Source organism: Durio zibethinus, chromosome 12, assembly GCF_047325235.1.
Source record: "Durio zibethinus cultivar Kanyao isolate XHJ-2024 chromosome 12, ASM4732523v1, whole genome shotgun sequence".
Taxonomy (NCBI): domain Eukaryota; kingdom Viridiplantae; phylum Streptophyta; class Magnoliopsida; order Malvales; family Malvaceae; genus Durio; species Durio zibethinus.
In genome coordinates, this window is record NC_143173.1 from 21,084,747 (window position 1) to 21,103,275 (window position 18,529).

At 31.3% G+C, this 18,529-nt stretch overlaps 3 protein-coding genes across 5 annotated transcripts; 1 reads left to right on the top strand and 2 right to left on the bottom strand.

The window, feature by feature from the left end:
* Positions 1-1,707: 1,707 nt before the first annotated feature.
* Positions 1,708-3,192, top strand: LOC111297759 (transcription termination factor MTERF8, chloroplastic-like). The gene has a single exon (XM_089741188.1). It carries the CDS (start codon positions 1,857-1,859, stop codon positions 2,973-2,975), a length of 1,119 nt encoding a protein of 372 aa, XP_089597314.1. The 5' UTR covers positions 1,708-1,856; the 3' UTR covers positions 2,976-3,192.
* Positions 3,193-4,660: 1,468 nt separating this feature from the next.
* LOC149515878 (uncharacterized) lies at positions 4,661-5,185 on the bottom strand. The gene has a single exon (XM_089741810.1). It carries the CDS (start codon positions 5,183-5,185, stop codon positions 4,661-4,663), a length of 525 nt encoding a protein of 174 aa, XP_089597936.1.
* A 1,704-nt stretch (positions 5,186-6,889) lies between these two features.
* On the bottom strand, positions 6,890-12,136 carry LOC111296802 (uncharacterized). Of its 3 annotated transcripts, none has more exons than XR_002691004.2 (3): positions 8,657-8,779; positions 8,544-8,572; positions 6,890-7,118 (listed from the first exon to the last, which is right to left on the bottom strand). XR_002691004.2 is itself a non-coding variant. In XM_089741189.1 (3 exons), the coding sequence occupies exons 1-3, from the start codon at positions 11,988-11,990 to the stop codon at positions 7,038-7,040; spliced, it is 399 nt and encodes a 132-aa protein (XP_089597315.1). In that variant the 5' UTR covers positions 11,991-12,136; the 3' UTR covers positions 6,890-7,037. The 3 variants fall into 3 exon arrangements, 1 of the variants encoding a protein (XP_089597315.1); XM_089741189.1 differs by lacking the exon at positions 8,657-8,779 and adding an exon at positions 11,702-12,136; XR_016326098.1 differs by lacking the exons at positions 6,890-7,118; positions 8,544-8,572; positions 8,657-8,779 and adding exons at positions 9,885-10,452; positions 11,702-11,843.
* Positions 12,137-18,529: the final 6,393 nt, after the last annotated feature.

The window sequence follows — 18,529 nt, forward strand, 5'->3', positions numbered from 1 at the left end:
GTTAATCAAGAATTTAATTTGGTTAGTTCATATAATCATTTTTAACATATAACATTTAATAGGTTTTACGTTTAAATTTCGATACTTATAATTTATCTTTAGGTCTCTTTTATTAAAAAAAAAATAGTGGGCCAATTGTGGTATCTTTCCATGCTAAATCCTAAATTATTTTCTAAAAATAGTGTTCAATCCTACATTTTCTAAAAATAATATATTTTGCAAAATTTTCTTCCATTTCTTTCTTCTTCTTTTTTTTTTTTTTTGTTTTCTTCTTTCATTTTTTTCTATGCTATCTTTCCCTTTTCTTCTAGTTTATTTTCCTCTAGTTTTCCTTGTTTTCAATTTGATGGCACTTTGTAGTTATTCTTTAGTAAAATAAAGTTACTATAAGATTTTTTTTTTATTTTCTTATAATCTCTCGAATTATGACTCATAATTATTATTGTTATTTATTAGTGATTAGTTATTGGTTATGAAATTTGATATCTTTTTTTATAGTTATTTATAATTTATAATTTTTGAATTGGTTAATGTAACTTATTATTGAAACTTAACTCCCATAAAAATAGATAAAATTAATATATTTTTATTTATCATTTTTTTTTTTTTTAGAATATAAGTTTTTTATATATCTTATTATATAAATTAGTTTACATATATTTTATTAGTTTACATATATTTTTTCTTAACAAGCACTTATATACGAAAGTGCCAAGAGAAATACGATGATGAAATGTAGAAGAAAAAGTAAATAAAATAAAGGAATAGTAATAAAATAAAGGAATAGGAATGGTTGGTGATACTATGGCCAATCTTATGGGATTTTGCCACTCTTACCATGTAGTTTCAATATGGTTAGAATTGGAAAACAATTGAAGGCATTCAACCTAAAACGATATCGCCGTTAGATGACAAGCAACCATTAAAGGCCATACAAAACTTGATGGTTGCTTTTGTCTAGCAAGTTTACACCTTAATGATGGTTGAAGAAGCCTAATTGTTAATAAAAAAAGGAGCTGATGAACATGGGTTGTAACCTATTATAATATAAGAGTTAGATTAGCTACTGAAGAAGTATAAAAAATTGTTTGCAACTCTTATAGGGTTACCTTCGAGTAAACCCCAAGATCACAAGATTCTTTTTATGGTTGAAAGGCAAATGGTTGGGATCAAACCTTATAGATACCTAGCTATACAAAAAGATGAGATAGAGAGAATGATTAAAGAAATGTTGAAGGCTGATATTATAAGAAATAATAGCAATTTTTTTTGCTTCTCCTATTATAATGGTAAAGAAAAAAGATGGTTTCTTAAAGTTGTGTGTGAACTATAGGCAACTTAATCATTTGACTATTACAAGTAGCAAAAAAATGAATTGGACGGGGGTTAGAGGATGAGGATGAAAAAAAGGCAAGAAAGATATACTAGCATAAAAATTTTATTTTGTTAAAAGAAAATGAAATTTTATATTAATGAGTTGAAAGAAATAAGAAGATTTTATATCTTTTTATTTGGTCAACAAAAGTAATGCAGTAACTGTAATTTTGTTATTATAATTTCAAAATTGATAATTTTCTTTTAAATAGTTTTTTATTAGATAAAAATGTAAAATTTTCTATTATACCTTCTTTTTTTAAATCTCCTGTTTTCTTAAGTTACACTTGAACAAGGTAAATTTTTTTTTCAATAAATATAATATTTAAGTTGCCGATTCCTTTGGAGAAATCAAATTGGCGCGGGTTTTGAAATTAGTCAGGTTATAGCGGGTTGGTTTTTCCAATTTGACAAAAACCCTTGATTTCGATTTCCTGTGGATTTGGGGAGGATTCTTCTCCATCTAGCTGCTTTAACCAAAAATGGCTAAAATCCCTCTTAGAAATCTGCTCTCTCTAATCCAAAAACGCTTCCTTCAAACCAACCCAACCCCCTCTGCTGCTTCAAAACCGCCACCTTTAAAATCCGCCCTTTTAACCTCCCCAAACAGCTCTCCAAAATCCGCGTCCGTCCTTAACTGTTTGAAATCTTATGGATTCGAGACTACCCAAATTGCCACATTGGTTAAAAAACGCCCTGAAATCCTCAATTGCAATGTTAACACAAAGCTCAAGCCCAAGCTTGAATATCTCATCCAAAAGGGTTTTATAGGTAATCTTTTGTCTGAACTCATTGTATCGAATCCTTTAATTCTTTTTCGAAGCATGGATTCTCATATTAAGCCAGCTTTTGAGTTTTTATCCCCTCTTTTGAATGTTGAGGAACTGTTGGTTGCTATTAAACGATCATTTTCGTGGTTATGGACTTTAAAACCGAGTACCGTTTTGCAACCAAATGTTGATTTGCTGATTAGTGAAGGGGTTTCTTCTAGTAGGATATCGAAATTGTTGGTATCACAGCCTAGAGTTCTCTTGCAAAGCCATGACAGAATGGTTTACGCGGTTAAAACTCTTAAAGAAATAGGTTTTGAACCAAAACAGCTTAGGTTTATACGGGCTCTTAGGGTGATTTGTTCGATGAGCAAGTCGAATTGGATGAAAAAAGTGGAGGTTTTTATGAGTTTGGGATGGGATAAGGAGGAAGTGTTTAATACTTTTAGGAAAGATCCTATATGTTTAACTTATTCCGAGAAGAGACTTAGCTGTTTAATGGATTTTTATGTGAATACTATGAAGCTGGATGCGAAGACTATCATTGCATGCCCGAGCTTGCTTAACTATTCAGTCGATAAAAGGATTATTCCAAGGTATAAAGTTTTGAAGGTTTTGAGGTCGATGAAGCTGATCAAAGAGGACAAGAAGATTGTTTGGGCAATACCACTTTCTGAAAAGAAATTTTTGAAGGAATACATTACTAAGCATAGGGACAAAGTTCCAGGTTTGTTGGATATGTACCAGCATGCGGCTAAGCAAAGAAAAACAACCAAAGGCAAGAATGAGAAATTTGATCCCAAATCAGCAAGTTTGACCCCTGTAGTGTAGTTCATAATCTAACTAGACATTCCTTTTGACTGGTTCGTAATGTATTATGGTGCTGTCAGTTTGATCGCTTAGTATCGTCTATGTCGCCATTAGCATTTTATTTTTCTTGATATTAGTTTGCTTATGGTCATTTTATTTTGTTGTTTATTATAATCTGTCTACAGGCAACTCTTTGCTTTATTTTAAAATTTTGCTTTGAGTGGAATTCCTTTGGGTATCCTTGATAGCTTGAAAAGCTCATAATAGTTTAGCTTCATATCTTACCAGGGATTGAAATGAATTATGTTTAGGAATGGGAACTTTTATTTTGAGAAAACTTAGGTCATGTTTGGCTTCAAAGTATTTTTTTTCCTTTTGCAAATTTTCAATATTTACTCTAAAGTGTCTTTTGATGAGATACATATTCGTTTTCATTTTTCAGTGTCGGAAGCCTGCGATTTCCAGTTTTCTAGCAAATTGGGAAACTCTTAAAAAATGCTTCTAAAATGGTTCCAATTCTTCTTCTGAAAAACATGGAAAAGAATCCATTTATTATTCTTCTAACTGGTGTCAGACTGTCAGCTCGAAAATCTTAATCTCCTCTGTAGTATTTGTTACAATGTCTCCTCTTCCGTACTAAGCTAGTGGCTGTATTGTTGATCTGTCTTGAAATTTAAGACAAGGAAAGACAAGTCTAGTGTTTCCATCACTTGAAAATCCTGGATGTTAAATGGAACTAACTGGATTCCCTGTGTTCAACGAGCAAATCAGCTATGTCCGTGAAGCAAGCTGTTTTTACTTATTATACGCTCTGCTTGTCTACAATGCAGGCCTTCTGAAGTTGATTTTTTTTTTTTTTTTTATCATTTCCTTTCTAGTTTATGAAGTTTTTCTAGAGATGCTTCATATTTCTTTGATTAATTTCTAGAGATGTTTTGTTTCTGATCATTCAAAAATTTTATTGTTGAGTTTTGTATCCAAATACATTATTTTTTTATTTTTTTTTATTTTTATATTTTTTTGTATTTTACATGTATTTGACATAAAATAGATAGAAATTGATACATGAATTATTAGGTTTAATTTTGTGTATAATATTTAAAACATTTTACTACTTGGTTTTGGAAATAAAAATGCAAATAGCAAAATCACAAATAAATATAGCGAAGTACACAGAACAAGAGAAGTTTCTTCGGGTTGAAGCTTTATTTTCTAGTTAGTATGCATTTGTAAATGTATGAGTTTCAGCTGGCCCAACTGAAAAGAATTAATGTTGTTTTTCATTTTAATTCAGTTCCCAAACAAGATAGGCCAGTTCTCTAGTGGTCATGGATGTCATTCTTTGATGTCCAGGATTGGCATTACCTTAAACAAATGACAAGATTTTGATTGAATGATAACAGAACTTCTAAGACCCAACGATATATTGATATGTATTAGCAGCAGAAAAATCTGTGACTAATTTTCTAAAAATGAAATTATTAATTATGCTGATGAAATTTTTAAATTTAAGGATTATAAGATGATACATATCTATATTAAAAAATAAAAAATTATTTAAAAAGGTGATTTGTGTCAGTTTCTTTACTTTTCTTATTAAAAATTTTCACAACAGTATATGAAATAAATTTTATTAAAAAATACCATTTCTTTTTTTTTTTAATAAAACAAGATTTCGTTAAGTAAAACACAATATCATTGCTTTCCTAAGGATAACCCCCATTCCAAACAAAAGTTTTCCCACTCTCCACTGCTAATCTTGCTAACCTATGAGCCGTCTCATTTGCTTCACAATGGGTGTGAGAGCAGGTCCATTCTTCCAACTTCGTTAACTTCATCAGTCTGCTTTCCTCCATCAGGTTTCCTATTGTAGAGAAATTGATTCCTTTATTCTGTGGGATCTGTGCTATAATTTTAAGTGCATCTCCTCCCCAGGTTACTTTCTGAAACCCCATATTTCCTGCATATTCTGCTGCCCTTGCCGCCGCCATTCCCTCAATAATTTCTGGATCTCTAATACCTTTTACAACCATGCACACTGATCCCAGAACCTTACCACTGTTATTTCTCACAATGACACCTATACCTGCCAGTTTGTTTTCTTTGGCCAATGCCCCATCAAAGTTGATTTTCACCATGTTTCCCCTAGGTGCCTGCCCTCTGTCTGCTGCCCTTGGTGTCGCTGCTGGATACTGATGAGCAAAAGCCACCGTACTCTGAGTATTTCTCATCACATTATTTTTGACTGCTTCGTTCCTCTCCCCCAAACCCCCCAGTATATCACGGTAAATTTACCAAAGGTCTCCTTGTCCATATTTTTTGCCATCCAAGACAGCCACTCTTTTGTGTTTTGAACCTGGGTATTCTGTGCCCGTATCCAGCGGGTCATGGAAGATTCCATACTTCCTTTGCATGTAAACAGTCTTTAATGGCATGCATAACAGTCTCTCCTTGATCGTTACATCTTGGACACATCGACTGTTCCATGATCCTTCTCCCCTTCAACGTTTCATACACTGGCAAGAAATCATGGCACATTCTCCATGCAAATGTCTTCATTTTGCTTGGGACCTACATCTACCATATTCTATTACAGACCGGGATATTGGCATTGTCCTCCATACCCCCAGTATCTCCATCCCCCCGGTATATACTGAGCTCCCTTGAGACAAGCATGTGATATCCACTCTTTACGGTAAAAACTCCAGAACTTGTATAATGCCACACCATAACATCCTGTCGTCCACTCATGCTAATGGGGATTGCTTTGTTTCTGATGCAATATGCTCTGGGAACATTCTGTCAAGCTTATCATCATCCCACTTTGTCCCGTTCACCCCGAACAAGTCCCTTACCATCTCATCGCCTGATGAGTAGTCGGTTCTAGGTATTGGGCTAAAACATCTTTCTGTTGGTAAGGTTAAAAATACCATTTCTAAAGAAATGTTTAGTGACCGTTTTTAAAACATTTTGTAAGTTTAAACTTTTTTTTTTCAACCAAAACCAATTAATCTTATTATTTTCTAAATTTTTCCTATCTTATGTGACATTTTTATAAATAAAAATTATAAATATTTTCTTTGTCAACATAACATAAAAAGAATTTTAGATAAAATATTCTATTTTCATGATTAGAACTGCACAAAAAATATAATAAATAGGTAAAATTGCACCAAAAAAATAGAGTGATAAATAGAAACCCAAATATAGTAAATTGGTAAATTTTTATTCTTTTCTCCATTTTTTATAAATATACTTTAATAGAACATGTTCTAATTCTTTAGTTTCGTTTATAGAATTTAAAATATCTACTATTAGTGTATATAATATATTTTCATTAATAAATGGTACTATTAATTAGCTGTTGTTAAGTTTTATCAACTTATTAAAGCATAATCAGGACTGGTGAAAAGTTAGTAAGAGAAAACTAAGTTCAAATTGGGAAGGATTGATTGTAATTAGACTTGTTACTATAAAAACTTATGATATGTTACTTATTTCTTCTCTATATTTCAAAACTATATGTTTTAATTATTTTTATTTTTTGTCTCATTTTTATTTTTAGATATATAATATTTTTAATATTTATTTAAATAATAAAATTATTTATCATTTCACCCATATTCTAGGTATAAAAGGACTATTATTATTTAGCTACTCGCAAGAGTTTAAAATCTTTCGATATCAAGGTGAAATTTATCATTATGCTATGATTTAATATATTCTCTCAATTAAAAAAAAAAGAAAAAAAAAGGAAACTCTTTTATATCATACAAAAGTACTCTTTTTATGTAATTAAAAAAAAAAAAACCAAAAGGATGAATCTGTTTTATGTAAAAAAAATTGATCATTTTAGCTTTGGAGCCAAAGAAAGCATTTTCTGTGAAAATTTTTGCTTTTAAATATATTAAAAATAAATTAAAATATAATAAATAAAAAAAATCATTTCATTAATAAAAAATTAAAGTAATTTTTTACAAAATTATTACAAACTTTATACAAATATTAACAGGCAATGGCATCGCCCTGAAAAAAAAATGATAGAAAGGCACACCACAACAAATGAATGAACAAAACATTAATTTATGTGTAATCAATGCCTCTTCCTTCCATGATTTTCCCATGATCGTGCAGCTTCACCGGAGGCCCTTGCTCAGGCATATTCTGCACATAGACAATCATTAAACAATTAGTTCAAGAGTAGCAACTAAAAAGTAAACTTTTTGAGCAAATAATTCATAATGTTACAACTGCAGCTTAATTTTTTCATTAGACAATTAGTCAAAGATCAGTAGTAAATTAGCCAGCAAACATCAAATACCTTCACATTGACACTAGAAAAGGGAAGGCAATGATTCCAGCTATAACATCAGTATAATAATCACACGCAACACCTTTTATTTTATTTTGTTTTACTTTTCGGGCTGATAGAATTCATCATAATGCGATGGAATTAATTACAATGCATACATATAAGTAGTACTTCCTTTGCAACATTAATAGAAGTGAAAGTTTCTAGAGGCAGCTGCCTAAGGGCTGAGAAGAGCAAAGTCACTCGTATTTGACAGCTAACAGTGGCACTATGTAAAGGACTTTTAAAACAGAGCTACAAAATTGAAAATTGAAAACAGAGCACATGCTTCTTCCCCCACTTCAATTAATAGAATCCACAGCCAAAATGTCATGTTTAAATTGATAATAACACTTCTACGTCAACTAAACACTGTAATGTGATGTAAACTGTGGTTTGGCAGCATAATCTAATGAATTATCCAGTTAAGTACATAAAAATTTGCCCTATAGCATGTAGCACAGTTTCATAGTAAAAAGATACAGTTAAATTTATTGGTTCAAAAGTTACAGGAGGGCATATCACTTAACCATTTCATACAAAATTAACATAACCAAGAATTTCTAGACAATTTAACCAACATGTTTATGCCTGGTTTAAGAAAAGAGACAAGGGTCGGTAAGACAATTCTGTCTTCTGTCTAGCAAAAAAGAAATAAACCTCTCTTGTGTCATTCTCTAATTTCAGACTTTACAATGTTTTAAAATTTCTCAAATAGAAGAATATCCACTTTCTTGAAAAATACATGGTATAGTTAAAAGGCCTTTGCTATGCGGCAACTCATCAACAAATCAAATCCAAGTGGAACTCCAACTCATTCATAAATATGGACGAAGATGGGAAAGCAATGAAAGTAAATTATCTCTAACTCTAATCCAACCCATTTTATCAACAAATCATTTCATGTTACATGATTTCAATCACCATTGCAAACACACATAATTAGAACAATAATCAAAGAAAAAAAGACAAAGAAACCACATTAACTAAAAATTGACATATATCTACATCTAATCGACCATCCAAAAATTTAAAATACCAACAATTATCATCACTTCAAAAGCACTAAATTAAAGAAAATTGTTAAAGCTGACATTTTTCAATTCTAAAATATAGTGAAAAGGGCAATTACCCATAAAAATCAACAGCGAAATCTGATATACCCATAAAAATAACAAATCCTAAGATAATTTAAATTACCTACAAAAAATTATATAAAATTGAAGCAAATAAATTACCTCAAAGTTGATCAAGGCAAAGCAAAATTCTGCCAAAGAAAAAGGAAAAACATATTAGCAGCGGCAAAAAATGAAATTCTAAAAGGAATTAATTAAAGAGAAAGGAAGATAACCAAAAGAGTAAAGGAAGCAAAGCTTGCTAATGGCATGGGGCCAGAAAAATTTTAAGTTTTTCATGAATACTTTAAATTTTCGAAATTTAAGGGGGAAATTAAAGGATGACGGTTTCACATTTTACAAAAATATAACAATAGAATATTTAAAATAAATAATAAAGAAAGAAAATAAGGAAATAAATATAATAGTATAAATTTTTTTTTTTTTAAAAAAAGAAAGAGCATCAGACTTTTGCATTATTTTCATCAGATTTAAGGGTCTTATTGTAGAAATCAGTGATCACCAATGGCTCTGAATATTTTGATTTATATATTTTTTTTTTTGAAGATGGTACCATATATTATGTTTTTTTTAAAAGAAAGAGCATCAGACTTTTGCATTATGTTCATCAGATTTAAGGGTCTTATTGTAGAAATCAGTGATCACCAATGGCTCTGAATATTTTGATTTATATATATATTTTTTCGAAGATGGTACCATATATTATGTTTTTTTTCTTTTAATCTTGAATTTGTTGATGCAATTAAACTAATAGTTATAGTTTTGAAGGGTTGATTCAATTAAAATACGATGCTGGAGCAAACATATTATAGGATGAGATAATAAAGGCCTTTCCATATTATGATCATGAAGTATTACAGATAGCCATATATAGACATGGCAATGGCATAAGTTTGAAGGCCTTAATTCGAGGATACTCTGAAATATTACACATAAAAACCACACAATAATTAAACACATACATAACTAAAATACTCTACTGGCTATCAAATTTATCAAATTATTGTGTTATCATTCAATCAAAATCTTGCCATTCAATCTAGTTATATATATATCATTCGGTCTAAAAAGTTGTGTTACCATTCAATCAAAATCTTGTCATTTTTATAAGGTAATGCCAATTCTGGACACCAGAGAATGACATCCATTACCACTAAAGACTTGGCCTCTCTTGTTTGGGAACTGAATTAAAATGAAAAACAACATTAATTCTTTTCAGTTGGGCCCTGAAACTCGTACATTTACAAATGCATATCAACTAGAAAATAAAGCTTAAACCCAAAAGAATTTCTCTTGTTCTGTGTACTTCGCTATATTTGTTTTGTGATTTTGCTATTTGCATTTTTATTTCCAAAACCAAATACTAAAATTTATTAATGATTATACACAAAATTAAACCTAATAATTCGTGCATCAATTTCTATCTATTTTAAGTAAAATATATGTAAAATAAATAAAATAAACAAATAAATCTGTTTGGATACAAAACTAAATAATAAAATTTTTGAATGATCATAAACAACATCTCTAGAAATTAATCAAAGAAATATGAAGCATCTCTAGAAAAACTTCATAAAACTAGAAAGGAAATGATATTAAAAAATTAAAAAAGAAAAAAGCAACTGCAGAAGGCCTGTAGCGTAGACAAGCAGAGCATATAATAAGTAAAAACAGCTTGCTTCACAGACATAGCTGATTTGCTCGTTGAACGCAGAGAATCCAGTTAGTTCCTTTTAACATCCAGGATTTTCAAGTGATGGAAACACTAGACTTGTCTTTCCGTCTTAAATTTCAAGACAGATCAACAATACAGCCACTAGCTTAGTACAGAAGACGGGTCATTGTAATAAATACAACAGAGGAGATTAAGATTTTTGAGCTGACACCAGTTAGAAGAATAATAAATGGATTCTTTTCCATGTTTTTCAGAAGAAGAATTGGAACCATTATAGAATCATTTTTTAAGAGTTTCCCAATTCGCTAGAAAACTGGAAATCGCAGGCTTCCGACACTGAAAAATGAAAACGAATATGTATCTCATCAAAAGACACTTTAGATTAAATATTGAAAATTTGCAAAAGGAAAAAAATACTTTGAAGCTAAACATGACCTAAGTTTTCTCAAAATAAAAGTTCCTATTCCTAAACATAATTCATCTCAATCCCTGGTAAGATATGAAGCTAAACTATTATGAGCTTTTCAAGCTATCAAGGATACCAAAGGAATTCCACTCAAAGCAAAATTTTAAAATAAAGCAAAGAGTCGCCTGTAGACAGAATATAATAAACAACAAAATAAAATGACCATAAGCAAACTAATATCAAGAAAAATAAAATGCTAATGGCGACAGAGATGATATTAAGCGATCAAACTGACAGCACCATAATACATTACGAACCAGTCAAAAGGAATGTCTAGGTAGACTATGAACTACACTACAGGGGTCAAACTTGCTGATTTGGGATCAAATTTCTCATTCTTGCCTTTGGTTGTTTTTCTTTGCTTAGCCGCACGCTGGTACATATCCAACAAACCTGGAACTTTGTCCCTATGCTTAGTAATGTATTCCTCCAAAAATTTCTTTTCAGAAAGTGGTATTGCCCAAACAATCTTCTTGTCCTCTCTGATCAGCTTCATCGACCTCAAAACCTTCAAAACTTTATACCTTGCAATAATCCTTTTATCGATTGAATAGTGAAGCAAGGTCGGGCATGCAATGATAGTCTTCGCATCCAGCTTCATAGTATTAACATAAAAATCCATTAAATACCTAAGTTTCTTCTCGGAACAAGTTAAACATATAGGATCTTTCCTAAAAGTATTAAACACTTCCTCCTTACTCCATCCCAAACTCATAAAAACCTCCACTTTTTTTGTCCAATTCGACTTGCTTATCGAACAAATCACCCTAAGAGCCTGTATAAACTTAAGCTGTTTTGGTTCATGACCTATTTCTTTAAGAGTTTTAACCGCGTAAACCATTCTGTCATGGCTTTGCAAGAGAACTCTAGGCTGTGATACCAACAATTTCGATATCCTACTAGCAGAAATCCCTTCACTAATCAGCAAATCAACATTTGGTTGCAAAACGGTACTCAGTTTTAAAGTCAATAACCACGAAGATGACCGTTTAATAGCAACGGACAGTTCCTCAACATTCAAAAAAGGGGATAAAAACTCAAAAGATGGCTTAATATGAGAATCCAAGCTTCGAAATAGAATCAAAGGATTCGATACAATGAGCTCAGGCAAAAGATTACCTACAAAACCCTTTTGGATGAGATATTCGAGCTTGGGCTTGAGCTTTGTCTTAACTTTGCAATTGAGGATTTCAGGGCGCTTTTGAACCAATGTGGCAATTTGGGTAGTCTCGAATCCATAAGATTTCAAACAGTTAAGGACGGACGCCGATTTTGGAGAGCTGTTTGGGGAGGTTGAAAGGGCGGATTTTAAAGGTGGCTGTTTTGAAGCAGAAAAGGGGGTTGGGTTGGTTTCAAGGAAGCGTTTTTGGATTAGAGACAGCAGGTTTCTAAGAGGGATTTTAGCCATTATTGGTTAGACTTTAAGCAGCTAGCTGGAGAAGAATTCTCCCCCAATCCATAGGAAATCGAAATCAAGGGTTTTTGGCAAATTGGAAAAACCAACCCGCTATAACCTGACTAATTTCAAAACCCGACCCAATTTGATTTCTCCAAAAGAATCGGCAACTTAAATATTATTTTTATTGAAAAAAATTTACCTTGGTTAAGTGGAACTTAAGAAAACGGGGGATTTAAAAAACCGGTATAATAGAAAATTTTACATTTCTATCTAATAAAAAATTATTTAAAAGAAAATTACTAATTTTGAAATTATAATAACAAAATTACAATTTCTACATTATTTTTATTAACCAAATAAAAAGATAAAATCTTTTTATTTCTTCCAAACTCGCTAAGATGAAATTCTTTTTTCTCTTCAAAAAATAAAAATTTTATGTTAGTATATCTTCCATACCTTTTTTTCATCCTCTTCCTCCAATCCTCATCTAACTCATATTTTTGCTACTTTGTAATAGTCAAATGATTAAGTTGCCTATAATCCATACATAGCCTCTAGGGACTATCTTTTTCTTTACCATTATAATAGGAGAAGCAAAAATAAATTGCTATTATTTCTTATAGTATCAGCCTTCAACATTTCTTTAATCATCCTCTCTATCTGATCTTTTTATATAGTTAGGTATCTATAAGGTTTGATCCTAATCGTTTGCTTTTCAATAGCAATATCATGAAATTTATGAGAAACTCAAGCCCTTACGCTAATCGATTCACATTTTTATGAGTATCTCGAGTAGTCATATTTTGACCATTAGCCATTATAACCACAATATTACAATGTTGGCTAACAACTAATCCCAATATCTTGGCAACATTGGAGTCCACAAAATTATGTGTCCTTCTTGAATCGATCAGGATAACAAGTGCATGCTTCTTGATAACTTTTTTTAACTCTTATAATTTGATATCTAGCGGTTCCCATCATAACATGTAAAGAGATAATCGCATAAGTGTCACTAGCACTCTCAAACTTTAAAACTTCTATACTGTAATTGCAATCATAAAACTCCTCCACTTTTTTCTTATCTTCACACCCTTCTGTTATCAACTAGTATAGCTATGATTTCATGCATTTATATGGTCAGGGAACATTTAGCTCACACCAATAATATTGCCCTTTCTTTTTTTTCCCTCCATTTCAACCTAAGTAAGCCTTCTAGGACCATTCTTTTGGTTGTTGGGTTGGTTGAAACTAGTGTTTGGTTTTCGAAAATGTTTCGATTGTTTAGAATTGTGCAAATTTAAAAGGTTTAATCTAAATAGTGTTTTAAGGTTACGCAATAATAAATGTGGGTTCCTCATGGTTTTCATGATTGTTTGGAATTTATATTGGTCATGAGAAATTTGGTAGGTGAAATGGATTTCTTAAAGGGAAGATAGAGTATACCTTTAATCTGTTTAGCAAGGTGCAATATTTGGTTAAGTGTTTTTGGCTTGAAAGTCTAAGGGTTTATTACTGATGAATATGTTAATAGCATGATCATCACTTAATTATTGTAAGTTAAGGATTCACATAAAATCATCTTGGTATTGCTTCACATTACCAGATTATTTCAGATTAACTAGGTCCACCATAGGATTTTCATATTCCTCAGACATAAACCTGTCTTGCATCTCAGTTATATAAGACTTTCAATCCAATTTGTCAAAATCCCTTTGCCTCTTACAATAATGTTAATGCTTGTAGTGCCTTACTTTCTAAACTAAACATTACAACTCTGACCTTAGAGCTGTCAAGCATTATTTCAACAACAAAATATTGTTCTAATTTCATGAACCACCTTTTAAAGTCATCCCCTTTAAACTTAGAACATTCCAATTTTAGAAGCAAAAAATCTTACTTGTGTCACCTTCTTAGATTATGTATCTCCCTACACTAGCCTAAGATTCTTCCTATTTCTATCTTCTAATGGGCTCTCTATTGAGCAACCAATAGATCAAGAAGGTTCTTAAACTCTTCTTTAAATTCATTTTTGAACTTCTTGTTTTTTTTTTTATCAATATGTTGAATCTTAGCTTGCAATTGTAAAACATCCTTTGTAATATAGAAGTCACACTCTTTGCCATGGTTGCCAAGAATTTCGCTTTGATACCTTTGTTACAATTCTCTAGCTTCAATCAATTGATTAAAGCAAATAAATGAAGAACACAAGTAGAATTGATATTCGAAAAAAAAATCATTAAAAAAGAAAAGAATCAAGAAAGAAAAGAAAGAAGTCTTGAGAGAACAAGGGAGAAAAAAGTTCCTAAAAGTCTATTTTCAGTTTTTAATTTTTATAATGATGATTAGCTACATCTTTTAACTAACTCATTTCTAGCTAAAAATAACAAAAAAAAAAACAATAAAACAATAGAATTGCCACTAATGGACTGTGTACACGAATATGACTAACTAATCACTGTAATAAACTTACGTAAAACCATATCAACTTTTTTTCTCTTTCACCCTATTTCATTTTTGCCCTAAATTTCAAAATTTTAAATTATTCTAAAAAAACTAAAAATTTGTTCGCCCCTACACTGTCAATAAGCTTTGCTTGATTTCTCATCTTTGGATTATTTTCCTTTCTCTTTAATTAATTCATTTTAAAATTTCATTTTTTTCATTGCTAATATCTTTTTTATTTTTTTGCAGAATTTGCTTTATCTTCATCAATTTTGAGGTAATTTATTTGCTTGAATTTTATATAATTTTTTCTTGTTCATTTAAGTTATCTTAAGATTTGTCATTTTTATAGGTATATCAAATTTTTTTTGTTGATATTTATGGGTAATTAACCTTTTCAGTATATTTTAGAATTGAAAAATGCCAGCTTTAACATTTTTCTTTACTTTAGTGCTTTTGAAATGATGATAATTGTTGGTATTTGGAATTTTTTTATGGTTAAGTAGATGTTGATATATGTCAATTTTTACTTAATGTGGTTTATGTGTATTTTTTCTTTGATTTTGTTCTAATTATGTATGTTTGCAATGGTGATTGAAATCATTTAATGATTTGTTGATAAAATGGGTTGGATTAGAGTTAGAGATAATTTAGTTTCATTGTTTTCCCAACTTCATCCATAATTATAAAAAAGTTAAATGTCTACTTGGATTTGATTTGTTAATGAGTTGTTGCATAGTAAAGACCTTTCAATTGTACTATATATATTTCAAGTAAGTGGATATTCTTCTATTTGAGAAATTTTAAAATATTATAAAGTCTGAATTAGATAATGACATGAGAGACGCTTATTTATTTTTTGCTAGATAGAATAGAGAATTGTCTTACTTTCCCTTGTCTTTTTTCTTAAACTAGGCTTAAACATGTTGGTTAAATTGTTTAGAAATTCTTGGTTATGTTAATTTTCTTGGCAGCCATGGTAGTTTTGCGTCTTTTGGTTTGGTTGTGTTGTGCTTCGAATGTTGCAATAAACACCTATATATATATATATATAGATATATATATATATATATATATACTTGTTTACAGCATGCACTGGCCATAAGATGACAACAAGTAGGCAGGTAAAACACTTTTCCTTATTTTGTGTTCAGGGAACTGCATGGCAAATTCATGCATGTACAGAATTACGTGCGTGGAATTAGTTGTGTACGTCTACATTACTTTACAAGAGTGACTGGAGAGCCATGGAGCTCTCATGAAGATCGAATATTATTTTTTTCATTTTATTAGTAAAATAATTTTTACTTATTAATATGAAATATTTTATCTACCATAAAAAGCTGTTAAATTTCATCGAATGACACGTCTTTTGTTAGAAAAATTAAAAAACTAATTAAATAAAGTAAATTTGAAGTTTTTAATACCATTGATAAAATTTAAAAATTACACCGTTATGAAATATGTAGAAAACAAACTCTATTAATATACAGTTTTTTTTTTTGTTGGTTAAAGTAAAGCGGCTGCTTTAATTTGTGAAAATTATAAATTCTAAAATTTAAATTAAAGAATTAGTTTAACCAAAAAAATAAAAGTTTAACTTCAACTTATAAAATCTCAACTGAAATAATTATTAGAATTGATAATATGTATAATTAGAATAACTTGTTACAATATGGGAAATTAGTTAATGCTATCAAACACTTCATCCAGATCTAATATCTAGAAAAGCGTTGAGGTTGTGCGCAAGGTGAAGTCACATGTACCGTTCATCTTGATCAGTGGCGGATGCTAATGTAAAGATATATTGGGTGGCCCATAAAGTAGGTGTCTCAAAGGACAATTGCACTTTTATTTTATTTTATTTTATTTGAGGCCATAAACCAAACGTCACCCCAATTGCTAAATCACTTTCGTTTAATCATTTTCTTTCGGTGAAAAATGACCCCATTCTCTTCGCTATTCCCAGCCTTTATCAGATTCGAGTTCATGTCCATGTGATATATCTTGGTACGAAAATAAATACCATGAATTCCAACTACTCATTGACTACTCTGGAGATCAAAGACCTAGATATAAAATGGACCATTCAAGTATTCGCCTCTGGGATAAGACGCGATCACCTTAGATGTTTCCTTACTAAAAACAAACTTGAATAATTGTATTAGCTCTATGAGAGAGCTTAGAAGTTTGCAAAAGCGGAGGAACTTCGAGCTGCAAACAAAGTTGAGCGGCATAGTTAGAGTCAGGAATGTTTGTGAGGTGATAACAGGCGAATAAAAACCCCTAGCAGGCCAGTAGTTCCACAACAATTGCCAATCCCACAACCAACTCAAAAGAAGAGACTGGCAACACGGCACCAGTCGGAGCTCCCAGCCACAGCCTAACCACTATCAATCCACAAATAGATCCTTAAATGCCATCATTCTACGACCCGCCCACAGAACTCACCAGAGATCTAACCAAGTGTGACCAGTGCTTAGAAGACCCACTACATGAAAATGGAGAATTAGTAACTGTTTTTTAATGACGTTTTTAAATAAACATCGTAAAGTTTCATGTTTTTGTAAAGTCAGCGACTTTTTTTTTTATAAAACGTCGTTATATACTTTGATTTTTAATAGAAGGGGATTATTCACTATATTTTTTATTAGAAACATATTGAATAATTCTATTTAATTTTTTGTAAAAAATTATTTAAGGTGTTTTTTGATCAAAAACGTTATGAATAATCCAAAAAAAAAATTAAAGGGAATTATTGAAATTATTGAAGGTATTTTTTGTAAAAAATACCTTGAATAATCTCTTATAATTATGCTTTGAATAACTCTATTCAATTTTTTTTAAAGAATTATTCAAAGTGTTTCTTGGCAAAAATGCATAGAAGGTAAGGGTGTAAGTTATCTCTTTAGTTGTTAAACAAGATGTGCCAATGCAATTGTATCCTCTTAACCTAAAGCTAATCACTCACATGGGTTCCTTGTTGGACTCCAAAGTTAGAAGCACACTGCATCGATTCATGCAGCAGAGTGCAGATGTCTTCACCTAGTCCGCTATAAACATTTTAAGCATTTATGAGCATGTTATCGCTTATGACAGCTTGGACACTTACAACGAGATAAGATAGTGCAAGGCTTGGGATGTCAAGCAGGTTGTGCCAATGCAATTGCATCCTCCTAACCTAGAGCTAGTCACTCAGATGGGTTCCTTGTTTGACTCCAAAGATAGAAGCACACTCATCGATTCTTGCAGTAGAATGTAGATGTCTTTGCTTAGTCCGCCATAAATATTGTAAACATTGATGAGCATGTTATCGCCTATCATCCCAGCCACTAAGCTAGTGAGACAAAAGAAAAGACACTTTGCTCTTAGTGTATCTAGATGATCTGTGAAGAAGTGGACTAATTATTGACGGCAGACTATATCAAAAAAGTGAAATATCAAGAATGGCTCGCCAATGTCGTAATGGTGAAAATGGCTAATGGCAAATAGTGCATGTGTGTGGATTTTGCAGACTTGAATAAAGCCTAACCTAAAGATAGTTTTCCCTTGCCTTCAGTTAATAGGTTGGTCGACTCCTCTATGGGTCACAAACAAGTTTTTTGTGCTGACAACACTAGGGTGGACTCTTTGTCTAAATTGGCAGCTTCCATTAAGATAAAGAAGCATGGAAAAATCATCCTCGAATATGTACCAATACCTCGATACTTATAGACTACCCATTTTCTATACATAAAAGAAGCAGGCAATTGGATGGCTCTCTGTTAAGGCTTAACTCAAAAGTGAGTATTTTTTTGATCTCACGTCGAACATGAAAATCCAAAAGAGTGTGGCTCGATTTGCACTTTAGGGAACATGCTTTACAAGAAAGTTTTCTCATCCACATCTTCAAATGCATGTCACCATTCAAGGCAAAGTATGTTATAAGGAAAATTCATTAAGGGGTATATGGTCATCTTGTATGTGGGTAATTGTTAGCATAAAAGGCACTACGACATGGCTATTCTTGTCCTATTATGGAGAAAGACACAATCGAACTAGTCAAGAAATGTGACAAATTCAAAGGTTTTCCAAGGTTTTGCAACAGCGAGCAGAAGCACTTA

Bases quoted from the DNA above. Each gene is read 5' to 3' on its own strand.
- LOC111296802 (XM_089741189.1), bottom strand. From the start codon at position 11,990: ATGGCTAAAATCCCTCTTAGAAACCTGCTGTCTCTAATCCAAAAACGC. The intron at 8,573-11,701 runs GTAATCTTTTGC...TTTCTTTGGCAG, and splicing joins CATCCAAAAGGGTTTTGTAG to AATTTTGCTTTGCCTTGATC. The intron at 7,119-8,543 runs GTAATTTATTTG...GTCTATGTGCAG, and splicing joins TTGCCTTGATCAACTTTGAG to AATATGCCTGAGCAAGGGCC.
- LOC111297759 (XM_089741188.1), top strand. From the start codon at position 1,857: ATGGCTAAAATCCCTCTTAGAAATCTGCTCTCTCTAATCCAAAAACGC.
- LOC149515878 (XM_089741810.1), bottom strand. From the start codon at position 5,185: ATGAGAAATACTCAGAGTACGGTGGCTTTTGCTCATCAGTATCCAGCA.